General features: G+C 38.2%; 1 protein-coding gene across 1 annotated transcript; it reads right to left on the reverse strand.

Annotated features, from left to right (window-relative positions):
- Nucleotides 1-337: 337 nt before the first annotated feature.
- Nucleotides 338-8,585, reverse strand: ccndbp1 (cyclin D-type binding-protein 1). The gene is made up of 11 exons (XM_081606843.1): nt 8,261-8,585; nt 7,613-7,672; nt 7,253-7,332; nt 6,995-7,076; nt 6,216-6,312; nt 4,457-4,530; nt 3,401-3,477; nt 2,988-3,247; nt 2,636-2,696; nt 2,391-2,437; nt 338-481 (listed from the first exon to the last, which is right to left on the reverse strand). The coding sequence occupies exons 1-11, from the start codon at nt 8,346-8,348 to the stop codon at nt 373-375; spliced, it is 1,035 nt and encodes a 344-aa protein (XP_081462969.1). The 5' UTR covers nt 8,349-8,585; the 3' UTR covers nt 338-372.
- Nucleotides 8,586-14,903: the final 6,318 nt, after the last annotated feature.

Raw genomic sequence — 14,903 nt, forward strand, 5'->3', positions numbered from 1 at the left:
CGTCACATTATGATTTTATTGTCATAACTATTATTTTCAAAAAATGAAAATCTTTCAGTCTGGCTCTAATATTCAGTTGTAAAAGAAAGAGCAAAACAGCAAAAAGAAAGCAAATCCTCTGACTTTATTTAATTTAACATCTCTGAAAAAATATTTTACTTTCAAAACATTTCAAGTCCAACAAAAAATGAGCTGAGACAAACTGGAAATTACACAGACATAATGTATTTCCAGATTTTATATAGTCTTTTTTCCCCCAGAGTAATTTGTTCCCATTTTTATTTTCTGGCGCTCAGGTTTTACATAAACCAAAACAATGGTTCTGCAAAGGCGGCCATTAGATGCATGTTACAATCGTTTTATTAAAGGAAATCAGCCGTCCAGCTCAACCAATTCTTTGGCTTTCTGAACATTGTGGTCGACGGCTCCCTCTAAGAACTGAACCCAGGTCAGCTCTGCTTCTCCACACACATGGCTGGATCTGGAGGGTGAGCACAAGTCAAAGCTGTCATCACTAAAGCAGCAACATTTACCAGATACAAACCATTTTAATGCTGCACACAGGACAAACAACCACGCACACACATACTCACACCTTGGGGCAATTTGAAGAGGCCAATTAACCTGACAGTCATGTTTTTGGACTGTGGGAGGAAACCGGAGTACCCGGAGAAAACCCACCATGCACAGGGAGAACATGCAAACTCCATGCAGAAAGACCGGGGCCGGGAATCAAACCCAGAACCTTCTTGCTGAAAGGCAACAGCTCTACCAACTGCGCCACTGTGCAGCCCTCTGAATTTTTCTGTTTTTGCTTTGAGTAAAAACAAAAAAACATTTTCAAATGTTGATTTCAGTCACTAAGGGAAAAAAGCTGTTCAAAACCAAGCTGGCGCTGTGTTAAAACTAATTGATCCTAAACCTTATTACTAGTTGTTTTCAAACATCATGTTTTGTTTTTTGAGTTATTCAGAAGTTGCCGTCTCCTGCAGGGTCTTCTAGTAGATAGAAAAATTCAGGATTGCTTCAACTCTGTGACATTGGCCAGGGAAAGGCAAGTACATGATAAAACAGAAAGTCATAACATCAAAATGTAAAGTAAAGAGAATGATTGTATTTCTGGACTCAGAACTGGGTGATGTGCTCCATCTTCCTGGTTTTAGTCAGAACGCCAGCAGCAGCAATCTGGATCAGCTGCAGGATTGATTTTTTTAGTTAGACCTGTTGCAGTAATAAATGTGATTAAAGATAAACACATGGATGAGTTTCTCTAGATCTTGCTGGGACATTAGTCCTCTAATCCTGGAAATGTTCTCCAGGTGACAGAAGGCTGGTTTTATAACTGTCTTTATGTGTCTCTGAAGGTTCAGGCGAGAGTAAAATAGAATCAGCTGCAGACCGTCACTCTGCCTCCACCATGTTTGACTGTTTCTGAAAGCTTTAGGTCAGACGTATGTCGACACAAACCTTCCAGAAAGGTCAACTTTTGTCTCGTCAGTCTAAATAATATTTTTCAGAAACTCTCGGGGATCATTAATGCATCGCTGCTGAATGTTAAAGGATCTCACTTTGTGACCCTTTTCAGACTCATGGATTGATTTTCTACTTTTTTGATGAAGTGTTGAGACCTTTCAGCCATCATAAATATCCCATTAAATCATTATTATATCTGCAGGTCAACAGAGTCTAACTAGTAAAAACCAGTCAGTTTCTTCCCCCAGGTTTTCTGTCTGAAAAACAAAATCAACTCCTTAAAGCCTGAGTAGGCAGCTGTAAAACAAGATAAACATTTTTGCACTATTTTCACACAAAGTACTGGGTCTGCATATTAATACATGTACATATTCTTATTTAGTATTTTCTAAATCTCCAGTAAAGTTAATATATTTATGTCTGTACACTGTGAGCATGTGAAACCAAAACGTTCACACACATAAACATTAAAGTTGATTCTGAAGTAATAATCTCACCTGGGTTTGGCTTGTGAAATGAAGCCCAGCTTTCTAATTTGATCAGTTATTGACTTAAAAAGACGGGCAGTTATTTTTTCCTAAAGGGTCAGGAGGTTTGGACAGCGTTGTCCTCTTAATAAATGAAATTATCATTTGAAAACTGTTTTCTGCATTTATCAGGCTCCAAAAACACAATCTTAAGTATCTTTGACTACTTAATATCTCAGTACACTTAATATAAGACAAAAGTAACTTTTCATCAAGATGTTGGAACTTGTTTTAAATCCCTTCATATTTATAAAAGAAAAATATGGTTCCACTGACAGATCATTTCACTGGTGACATGAAAGAAAAATCTTATTTGTTGTAAAATAATGCATATCATCATGCACTCTTGATTTTCACAGATTCAAGCTACTGTGGATAAATGAATCTTACCTAATCAGTTCCAAAAATTTCCTTAAAATTGCTGCCAATTTAGACGTCTAAATGGAAAAAAAGAAAATGTTCATTATTCTTCAGAAGTAAAAAAAACAAAACAACTCAATGCCAAGGTTATGGAAATGTCTAGAATATCAAAAATTGAATTTTTTAGCTTCATAAACAAAACCCTTATTATTTTGAAGGAAAACAAAGAATGTCATTCTATTTTTCAGATCAGGAAGAATGCAGGGTTGTCTTACGTGGTTTTCCACTCCAGTGTAATTCATGGGTGGGTAGAGACAGAGGGCGAGATCGTCCACACTACGAAGGAAAACATCAACGCTGAGAGAAATATCTTCATGGGAGTGAACAGTTTAAAAAAACTAAACTTTTGACATCATGTGAAGGAAACAAAACAAGTCTAAACATCCTGCAAATAACTTGAACCAGTTGGCAAAAACCAACATATTTAGGTTTAATTTTGTAATTTAATCAGCAGGAATCTGTTTAGTTAATGTACCATCATCAACTTTTTGCAAAGTTGCTTTTTAGTTGCAACTTTTCTCATTTTCTCTGTAAAATCCAGCAGAAACAACAACACCGTCTATTTACCTGGGGCTGATTTCTCTGCTGATGTCGGCCAGATCGTCCAGCTGAGCGACCTTCTGAGGTTCGGCAGCGTCACCGTTGGCCTTGACGGCTGACCTGAGTTTCCTCAGACAGGCTGCAGCTGCTTTCATTAACCCCTGACACGCACTGATCACCTGCCGGTCCTTCTCTGACAGGTAAACGTCCTGGTTGCCTCGAGGATTGTCGTCGTCCGGGTCGTCAATGAGGAAGTCGCCGAACGGATCCTGGGTTTCAGATAAGACCTGTGAATGTGAAGGAGAGAGCAGCTGTTGATTCTGGGTTACTGTGTGAAAATTAGTTTTTTAAATATACAGAAACAACTAAAAGTTTATATAAAATATGAGGTTTTTGTTTGACAAATAAAGAAAAACTTTGAAAAGCTTGTTAGTGTTTACCTGTTCCATTTCCTCAACGGCATCTTTTACAACTCCAGACTGAGATGATAGAACGACTAGCAGGGCTTCCTTATTGTCTGTAAAATACACATTTTTCCCCAACAATAAACATGTTAAGAACTCTGAGTGTCAAAGTAAGTAAAACAGACGGCCGATCCAGACAGTGGTAAAACAAGTTCGACCCAATCTGGAAATCTAAGGTCTTCTCTTAGGATTTTTCTTTTAACCAAATATCAAAATACTAACACGAATAAAAAGCACAGTGGGTGTAACTCACCCCGAATTAAATACCTTGTAAAAAATATGAGCTTAAGACTCTTTATCCAAAACGTTGTTGCTATTTGAGGACAACATAATATGAGAAATATGTTATTATAACGGGAGTCTATGGGACCAAGCTTCCTTTAAGAGTAAATAGTGTAGGTATATTGTGCTAATCTTCTGATTCATACAGAGGGCAACAAAGGAGATCAGGAAATTTTAAAATGAAAATGGTCAATATTTGGGATTTAAGGGCTAAAGGTATGAATATTTATGCAACCAGCAGGTTTTTTTTTATTATATGCTATTTATTGTCTGATAGATGTTTTCCAATTGTTCCTCTGAGCAACAACTGTGTGCAAATATAGTCCTATGGTTTTATAGGAATATAACAGACCAAATCTGTTTGGTCGTCTTTGCAGAATGTTTACCAGTTGTTGTAAAACAGGTTGTCATCAGTGTCAGTAGGTTTGTTGTCACTGTTTATTCACAGGAATGAATATGGAAATAAAAAAGAAACTTTTTACAGCCCAAAAATCTTAACTAATTGATTTAGTCATAAGTGGCCACAAATGGCCTTCACTATAAATGTGGAAAACTTGATACATACTTTCAGTGTTTATGACAAATATTGTACCCATAAAACAAAATATGACTATCTGCAAACTAGAAGCAAAGTTGCAGTAAAAAAATATGCAAACATTAATAATGGTAATATAAAAAAAAGTTCAGTGTTGAGTAAAAAAGCTGGTCAACATTTTGCATTTGAGTTTTGCTTTATTTGTTTGTGCTTACCTTTTGGTATCCGAGCAAAGCGATCACAGGCAGACCAAACTCCTCCAGTGGACGTGATCTGCTCCTGGGTCAGGCTGAATGGCAGCAGAGAGAAGAGCAGAAAGAGGGACATGATGAAGCTGCATTCAAATGAGGGAAGATATCCAACAACTTCCTGTTTTGTTTTTCTGGTAAAAATAATATTTCTAGTGTCGGGCTGCTTGCAGACAGCATGAATGACCAAACGTTGTTGTGGTATCAACCCTCAAGACCTCTCAGATCTCCTGGTTCTGCATCCTGAGAACCAGGACCAGAACCAAACATGGAGAAGCAGCATTCAGCTTCTATGCACCACAAATCTGGAACAAACTTATAGAAAACTGCAAAACAGCTGAAACCCTGAGTTCCTTTAAATCAAGGCTGAATCCCAGCTGTTTAGAGCTGACTTTGATTGCTACAAAAATAAACTTGACTTGTGGTGGATATATTCAAAAAGAGGTAAATTAAATCTGAGCTATGAATAAGTTGTAGTTCCAAATTCCAAAACAGTGCAGGGTTTCCCCCAGTGTATTATAATCCTGGCAGCCCGCCATGCTGTATTAGCCCCACCGCCAAGCTAAGCGTTGCTTGTTTACGTTTCTAGGAAAATAATAGTAATAATAAATAATAATAATGAAAAAAAAAGAAGATTTTTCTTTTTTTAAAGCCGGACTGCAAGCGTCTCTTTTGCTCTTAGCATTTCACTAGCAGAGCAGATTTATTCCTAAAGGTTAGGTTTATAATAGATAGGTTTATAGTTTATGCATTTAAAGCTGACAGCGCGTGGACCAATCATACAGCTGGCGCCTCTGCGCTTTGCCTCGTGCGCTGCCGCTGCTTTACCTCAGCGGGCATCACGCGGGCCTCCTTTCACTCAAACTGGACACAGGCTGACCTGTATGGATATTTACATAAACCTACTGTGAGGAATTATGATCCTTTGGTAAGAGTTTAAATCCCGCCGCGTTAGCTCTGGTTGTGCAGCTCAATGTGAACCGCAGGAATAACTTAGAGGTGCGTTGTGGAGCGGTGAGAATGATTTATCTTTGTAAACGAACAATTATATGAGGCGTTTACATCCCTGAAGCTCTTGGGGATCTGATGGACCTGCTGACTTAATTTGGATTAAACAGAAGTGCAAATTTGTTGTTTTTAGACTAGTTGAGGGTCTAAATAGCATTTCACTGGAGATGTTTTCCCGCAACATATAATTACACAGTAATACTTTTACATTTCCTGTCAACTTAACATCTTTTAATACAAAAACATGGTGGACCGCCTCGACCACCGGGCTTAGCAAGTTTTCTGGGGGAAACCCTGCAGTAGATTAGTTTTGAAATTATGAGACCTCTAAAAATCTGAAATTGTCAAGAGATGTGTCTCAGAAAAGTGGTGATATGCCAAATTCGACAAAGACTAAAGAATATTTGTCACCCTGATGAAACATGTTGGGAAATTTTTAAAATTGAAGCAAAAATAACGGGATTTCTACAACCTTTGACATTTCTCTGGCCATGAATGGTCAGCTCTTCTGGGTGAAGAGAGGAAAACTATAGTGCAGAAAGAGGTGAACATTCCTCCAATCTGCTGGACTTGATGGATGATATGTTTAGTATAATTTGATTTGTGAATCCAGTGGAAAAAAAAGCAAACAGCCTTAAGAAAACAGCAGCCAGAGATTGTGGAGGCTGACTGCTTTGTAATTCCTCCCATGGTGTTTGTGTGACAGTGATGTGTTCACCTTTGCAGTGGTGAGCTGATTATGACCTCCAGAAGCTGTAAAACGCCGTCCAGGACCTCCACAGTGGCGTCCCTGACCTGTCGCCGTAGCGTCACCCCTGAGGCACAGACAGGACTGAAATACTCAGCCAGACTTACAGTGCAGGCGTAAATATTAATCACTCTTTAGCAGAGGTGGGCAGAGAACCCAAAAAAGGTAATCAGGAAAGAGTAGCACTGTTTCAACATATTGTTACTGAAGTAGAAAGTAGCCGTCCAAGAAATTACTCAGGTAATAATAAACACGTATTTGGTAGAAAGTCTCTTCAAGTACTGATCAAATTATGAATCATTTAATATTTAATAAATACATATTCAGATGAACCAAAATATCAAGTTAAGTGGACATTTTGGTATTTTAAGGACCAAAATGACAATAACTCATATAAGTAACAAAAAATTATAAAAAACAAATTAAAAACTTTATAAACTTTAACAAAAACTGCAGGTGTGTGTCTGTGTTTGGTGAATTTTTGGTTAAAACCAAAAATTTGTTTGCATTTCATTCAGTGGGTAAAAAAATCCAGAACTTTTACTCAAATAAAAGAATAAATACTTTATAATAAAATTACTCAAGTACAGCACAGTAAAAACACTTCTAAAAGTAAATTTTTTCAAAAAAATTAGTCAAGTAATTGAGTAATTGAGTGAATGTAACTAGTTACTACCCAATGCTGCTCTTTTACTCAGATCTACTTTGTTTGCTAATAAAAATCAGACTTTATACAGTTTAAGAGTCACCTTGGCTTTTGGGTAGCCAGTAATACACAGTCGACAGCGTCAGGACGCTTTTCAATATGAACTCTGACAGCTTTTCTCCATCCTGCAAGACAAGCACGTTTGTTTTTAGGATACAATAAAACTTTTATAAGGAAGTTCATTCAACATGGAGAAAATTAACAGAATTCCTAAAACAAACAACTTAGAACAATTAGATGCTTTTAGATGTTCTCTAAAAGCATCTAATACGATTATTTTTGTTGAAAATAGCAAACTGACTTGTAAAGACGGCAGAGGGGGTCTGGAGAAGGCCAGGCTCAGTTTAGTTGCTTCCTGGGACACAACCTTCACTGCCTGGTCTGAGGAAAAGGGAAAAAAAGTTTGGAAACTTTTTCAAAATATTCAACAGATACTAAATTATACTTTTATGTGAAAGTCAAGTAATGCTTTATTGTAATGTGCGATGATGTGTGAAGACAAAAGTGTCATGAATGAGAACTATTCTGAAAGAAACTGGCATTGTACATTATTACAGCTATTACAATCTTAATGTGCAAAAGGGGTCTGTGATAAAAGATGGGAGGTCACTTTAAGCTACATGGTGTCCAGAAAATGGTAGCTGTGTTAAGAAGACTCAACTCAAAGTGTCCCAGAAGTTGGAGAGATTGAATGCTCCGTCTCTCTCATTTGATTCTCCATCTAAAGGAAAAAATACAGAGAACACGCTTTAGGTGGATTATAATATAAAACTTTTTCCACTACTTTGAGCGTCTTTAAATCATCTAGTTTAAAATCTACAATACAATAAGATCCAAAAACAGGGCTGAAATCGACCTCAATCAAATAACGGTTTTGCAAATCACAAACTGGGTTTTTAATATTCTGCTATCAGTATATAATAATCTAGTATAGGTTTAAAGAGTCTAAGTAGATGTAGTTTTTAAACTAGAGCAGCTTTATGACAGCAATTTAAACAGAATGCGAATAAAAAAAGATTATCAAAACCCAAAATGTATGTAGTTTTCTTTAAAAAAAAAACAATGGCAGTTAATCATAATAATGACATATAATATATACGTTGTGCCAAGATCGGAGCTATGAAATATGAAAACAACAACATTGGGGTGAATAAAAGGGTTGACGTTAATACAATAATAGCAGACAAGTAAACAAACAACAGGAAAACGGATTTTAAGAGACACTCCATGCGGCTTTGATCGCTAGCTAAAGATTAGCATGCAACGGTATTTTTTTCATTCCCTACTCAATAAATAACTTCATATTTACCTCTGACTCGGTCTCTGATACACTGAATAGAGTTCGATACGTTTCGTAAAGGCACAGACAAAGTTCCATCACAGTTTTCAGCACTCATGACGCCAAAATGAGATGACAGCGCCTAGCAAAACAACTCTAATACGGGTGTTGTGGAACTGTTAAAAAGCGGAACGTTGTTTCCGGGGAAGATAATATGTGAAACAACCGTATTCAATAAGTTTTATTTTTCCGCTATTCACTACTTTTGCACTCGCAAAAATGTGAAACGCCATAAGCGATGGACAAAAGTACTGTTCCAGTCTTAAGACAAATTAGTCTCCGGGGGACTTCTTGCTCCGGCCATTAAATCGCAGCTTAGAGAGCAAAGAAATCCCACAATCCGTTGCGCAGCTGACCACATCCATCTCAGAAAGTTAGCAGAAAGTTGCTAAGGCGCATCTAAAGCATGCTGAGTAAGTCCTGAGACCTCTGTTTTTCAATGTACCCTAGTTCTCATGATACAACTCAAGTTTAATTGTCTTAATACATGCCAATATTTATACCACCAACCTGAACGCTGATGTTATAGCATATTATGTCATAAAAATAAAAATGTGGTATATACTTTTAAATCTCAATATTAGTGACACACGTACAAAGTCTTAAGTTTAAAGCACGAACATCTGCATTGTCAAATAAAGGACTATACTTTTAGTTAAACTCATGTTTATATTACTGCAGTTAAGCTGTAGTTTCCAACCATGGCCACAAGAGGGCAATAATAAACCGTAAAAAAATCAATCAAGAATTTATTGGTTTAAAATGACAATCACGATTTGTAGATTTTAATGGTCGTTTCTATGAATATTCCATTTAACCGTTTTAATAGGCTATATTTGAGAAAACTGTTTTTTGGAGAACACACTTTTTAGATAACATTTTTAACCGTTTTAAAATAGCAGGCATGAAGCAAGAAGACAGAATTAAATGAATATTCAGTCTAAATGTATTACTTTGATGAATTTAGAAACATTTCTGCATTTGATTGCACATCTTAACATTCAGAGTATAAATAAATTTAATATTAAACACCACACCATTTAGCAGTTGGCATTAAGAGAGTTTAGTATATGCAAAACACAGTTTTATTGTTAAATTAATCAGTAAAATTAGTTTTTCATGTTCAGTTTTTGTCATGAAGACATGCTGTACATTTGCTAAAATGTGTTCTGTTAGGAAACTGAAGAGGAAACTGTTATTCAATGTGCAATACATGTCTGAGTCCACATGGTGTCACTGTAAGATCCACCCATCCATCCATTTTCTAACACCCTTGTCCCTCAGTGGGGTCGGGAGGGTTGCTGGTTCCTCTCCAGCTAACGTTCCGGGCGAGGCGGGGTCACCCTGGACAGGTCGCAGGGCAACACAGAGACACACAACCATGCACACACACACTCACACCTAGGGACAATTTGGAAAGGCCAATTAACCTGACAGTCATGTTTTTGGACTGTGGGAGGAAACCGGAGTACCCGGAGAAAACCCACCATGCACAGGGAGAACATGCAAACTCCATGCAGAAAGACCGGGAATCGAACCCAGAACCTTCTTGCTGCAAGGCAACAGCTCTACCAACTGCGCCACTGTGCAGCCCGTCACTGTAAGATGATCTGGGTTTTTTTTTCCCCACTCTACTGACATGTTTGTAATTTTAAAACTAACTTTACCTACATTTCCCACTTTGCATTAACAGTTTGGTATGTTTTACCATACTTATATACTTGATATGTCGGGATTTTATAAGGGATGGTTTGTGGTTTTTAAAAATAAAACTTAATGTTAAAGATCCATAGTGAAAGAGAATGTTGAAAGCACAAAACTTAGGGTGAAATGGAAGCAGGTGAACCACTGTTACAATCCTTCAGGGGAGCATCGGGAAGAAGAAGAAGAAAGCATGTTGTAATTTTTATTTAAAGATTAAACAAAGAAGAAGATAATAAATAATGAAGCTTCTTTACCAATGAAATTATTAATCTGCTTCATCTGTTAATTGTAGAGCAATATCCAGAAAGCCAAGCAATATTTCCAAGAATTTACCCATCTGTATGAGTCCTTGTTTGACCAGTCTTGTTTCCAACAAGGATACTCTCTGTCAGCAATTCTGTTCATAACCTTTATGGACAGAATTTCTACGTGCGGTGAAGTTATAGAGAGAATCAATTTTGTGACCTCTGGATTGCATCTCTGCTTTTTTGCAGATGATGTGGTTCTGTTTAGCCTGGCTGTTGACTTCTCATGCAGCTCTACTCAAAAAAATGCTCACGTACACCACAGTCTGGGCTTTTTCCCCTTGACTCGGATTGCTTCTGGTCGTTTTTCAACCGGGCCAATCAGCGAACAGAAGGAGAAGTTGTGAATGATGACGTTGATTTTCTGCGCTCTTTTAGAATTGTAGTCTGCGTGTAGTTTTAGTAGTCGCAGCGAAGGAAGCAAAGGAAGCCGTTCAGTTCGTGTTGGCCCACTTCCAAATATTAATAGCTGCCTCGTTCAGATCCGCACATCTGCCTTTGCAGCAGATGTGCATTAAGACGTTTTTTTTCTGGTAAGCTACTTGGCATCAAATTGGTGCATTACATATGTCACAGGCAAACTTTAGTGAAATTGAAAACTTCAACACAGTCCACGCATCCAGTAAGCAATCGTTTCTCAGTAACCAATGGTCCAGAACCTGTGTATGAAGCAAATGGCTTAGGATAAGAGGGATGATTTTTACCAGGCTAGTTTCTGTTGGCTTCATCAGATCTCCACCTTTCACTGGAGCAGATCGCAGCCAAGTGTAAAGTGTCAAGAAAGAAAATCAGCACCTCCCTCGTCTTGATCTGGAAAAGGGCAGAGTGCCATTTCTAGGTCAGAGTGAGAGTGAAGGGGTTTAAGTTTCTTAGGGTCTTGTTTATGTAGGATGGAAAATGGACTGTAAAACTGATAGGACGATTGGTGCTGCACTCTCATCACAGAGCTTACCAGAAGGCGAAGCTCTTGATTTACAGGTCAATCTGTGTTGATGTTTTCATCTATGGTCATAAGCTCTGGGTCGTAACCAAAAGAACAAGATGATAGAGAAAAGCAGCTGAAATGAGTTTTCTCCACAGGGTTTCTGCGCTCTCCCTTAGGGATAGGGTAAGGAGTTCGGTCATCTGGGAGGGGCTCAGGCATCATACGATGCCCTGCCTGGTGAGGTATTCAGGACATGTCCCACTGGGAGAAGACCCAGAGGAAGACCTAAGACACGAGGGACATCTGGACCTGTCTGCTGAGACTTGGATGGATGGATAAATTGATTGATGGGTTGGATTGACTTTTATTTGATGCTATGCACCATCATCCACATCAATGTTCATTCCCTTACATATTTGTTGTTGTAGGTATTAAGAAAACATAATTTTAGGGGTGGGTCGATAAATTGTCAAGCCAATAAATTGACCTCGATTTCCTTAATTGTAGAAGATCGGTGGTTGGCTGGTACTTGCATGTGAAGCATGTCCACCAATCATATCTACCTCAGCAAAGGTCTAAAATCAGCTGCTGTTCTCTTCTGTTTGGCTGGAAGACTGGCCCACCAGGTCACACCTTTATATTTGCAGTTAACGATAGTCACTCCACTGTTGCCAAGTCAGTAACTTTCTTGCAATATTTAGCAACATTTCACACACACACACACACACACACACACACACACACACACACACACACACACACACACACACACACACACACACACACACACACACACACACACACACACAAAAATCAACATTGGCCAAAATCGGAATCAGCAGGTCAGGCTTTTTAAAGATCCATAATCGGTGACTGTCCAGAAAACTACAATTGGTGAACCACTAATAAAATTACATGATTTATCTGCTGAAGAACTTTTAATTTTAACTCCCCTGGCAATCTGAGGACACTGTATTCCCCTTTAGGCTACCTAAAGTACATCAATTTTAGGATTAAAGGGATTATTTAATGTTCTAAGACTTATCTGAGTCATGGAGACAAAAGCCCTTTGTAATACATAAGAACAGTTGTAGAAAGAACATCACTGGTTGTTGGTTTGAAATAGGACAATTGGTTTTTTGACTCATCTATTAACCTGAGCCTCCACTGTCTTCAGACATAGGTGGTGTATGAGGCCAGTCAGCCTTTATTGAACTGGCAAACACTCCGCATCTCAGTTCATTTCTGCTGCACTGCGACAAAAGTTGAACCTAGTTTAAAGTTTTTAGAGCCTTTCCACTGTCCCTGCTGCATTAACAGAAGAGACAAACACGCAGGAGGATGAGAGCTGTTTCCTTTCCATGAGGCTGAGGAAGTTTATCTAACAGTGGCTTTAATGGACTTCCCAAGAAAAATGTCAATAGCAGCTCTGCTCTGGCTTGCTCCGGCCGTCTGATGGCAGATAAACTGTGTCAGCCATCAGACGTCTGTGTGCTGCAGACTGCCCAGCTCATTTAATCTGTTTCTAAATACAGACAAAATTAAAATGTTCTTGCACACCCACAGGAAAGCTTCTGTGGAAGTGGCAAATGTCTTAACAGAGACAATTTTCTTTCATCCTAAACAGAGACGGAGAAAAAAAAAGGCCCAGTTTATAGGATGAAACTGCAGCACTGGATAAGCCTATTACAGTGTGTGTGCGTAACTGTGTGTGTGTGTCGGGGAGGTTTTTGGGTTCGCTGATTACTCATCACCAAACTAAGACACACAAACACATGGAGTGAGTAAAGCCTGTGTGACTGATAGGGTTTCCTAACACAACAGATCAGACCGGGTTTCTGCTCTGCCTCAGAGATGTTCGCTCGGTTTGTGTGACTGACTCGCTTCCTTTCATCTCTCTGCACCGTCTTTCTATTTTTAATCTTTTTCAGTATTTTTCTCTCTGTTATTTTGTTTTCATCCTTATTCCTGGTTTGTTTTTTATGTCGTCTTCCGTCCTTATTCTTCTTTCTTATGTTTTTTCTTTTTAATCCCCCGCAGATTGCCTTTCCTCCCTCTTTCCTCCCCTTACACCTCGCTCTCCCTGTCTGACACTCTCTTTCCTTCACCTCCTCCTCCTTCGCCTCCTTTTAAAGCTCCTTTCGTCGCCCGCCACCCCCTCTCCCTCATTATTCGGTATAATCAGTTGTCTAGACAGTGACTCCCCACACAGATCACACCTGAGAGAGAAAAATGGACAGAGGGAGAGGAGGAAGAAAAGACACAAAAGAGGAAATGAAATAGGGACGAGAGAGAAGGGGGTAAACAACTGATTTACTTTTCATTCTCGTCTTGAAGTTCTCCGAAATGTTTGCGAATAAAAACTGACATAGGAGCAACCCAGATGAAATAAGTCGGAACAGAAGGGAGAAAAGAGGAAATAAGATGTTTTAAATATCTAACACACTTTGAAAATAAAATGTCTGAGATGTTTTATGTTTTAATTGTTCACTTATTGTCTTTGTAGAATATTTAAAGCAAAGTTTAAGAAGCAAAAGCAGAAATTTCAAAACAACAGAATACATTTTCTCGCCTGGCTTGGAGTTTATGTGTTAAACAATATTTCTCATTGAAGAGACCATTAACTCGTGAGCACTAGCTGATTGCGCTCAACATGAATTCACCTGATGAAGTTGTAATGGAAGATCCATCATCAACTACTATTAAATCATTTATTCAGCAGCATTTTGGGTTTTCAACAGGAACAACAAATGGCAACAGAGTGATAGATAAGACACAAAAAATATGTAAATACTGTAAATTAGTTAAAAGCTGAAAGACGCAGGAAGCATCGCTGTAACAACCGATGACTGGACGTCACAAACACAGCGCATGCTAACGATAGACACTGGGAAATGTACTACAGACAAGCTGAGCACTTATAGGAATAATCAGTAAAAATGCAGGATGCAGATCAAAACAAAAACGTATAAAATAATTTATAATTGATCATCATGTTCGCAATAAAGATAAAGGTACAATAATCACCAGTAGCAGTTGGGTACAGTCTGCTACTTTTAAATTAATACTTGGCAGGTGATTCAGTTTGAGGAACTTCGCCATGATAGCGTGTGGTTACTTTAAAGAAATAATGGCCAAAAACAACATTTGAGAAATTACGTACATCATTTGTCCATCTGAGCAAAGAGTATAAGTCTAGGTGGCTTCTGTTTGGCACTACTGAACAAATACATAAACATACATTGTGTATCCACATACTGCTGCCCTAAAAGTGTTTAAAATCACCTTAATCCTTACAGATGTAATGTTTACTCCATCTTTAATTAATTATCTGTCATGCAACGTGTTGAAGAAAACTGTCATTTTGAAACTGAAATTTAGAATTTTGTTGAAATGTAAAAATGTGTGTGCATTTTGTCTGAAGTATTGTTAAATAAAGCACAAATAATGCCTTAATAACTAGAATATATTACCTGTCAGTTTGTTTTAAGCGCAGGTAACCATGACAGTGGTTTTGTTACATGATCTACATGTGACACGGCCAGTTTGTTAAAGGCGATACTAGCAGCGCTGGTACAATCAGAAGCTGATTTAAACATTAATCTAACAATAAAGAATCTGAACTGAGGATAATTGAATAATTAAGAAATGAGTTGCTGCACAGTGGCGCAGTTGGTAG

Source organism: Poecilia reticulata, chromosome 5, assembly GCF_904066995.2.
Source record: "Poecilia reticulata chromosome 5, P_reticulata-male-v2, whole genome shotgun sequence".
Lineage (NCBI taxonomy): Eukaryota > Metazoa > Chordata > Actinopteri > Cyprinodontiformes > Poeciliidae > Poecilia > Poecilia reticulata.

Coding starts and splice junctions, on each gene's coding strand:
- ccndbp1 (XM_081606843.1), bottom strand. CDS start 8,348: ATGAGTGCTGAAAACTGTGATGGAACTTTGTCTGTGCCTTTACGAAAC. Junction 7,673..8,260: donor TATCAGAGACCGAGTCAGAG/GTAAATATGAAG, acceptor TTTTTCCTTTAG/ATGGAGAATCAAATGAGAGA. Junction 2,438..2,635: donor ACACTGGAGTGGAAAACCAC/GTAAGACAACCC, acceptor TTTTCCATTTAG/ACGTCTAAATTGGCAGCAAT.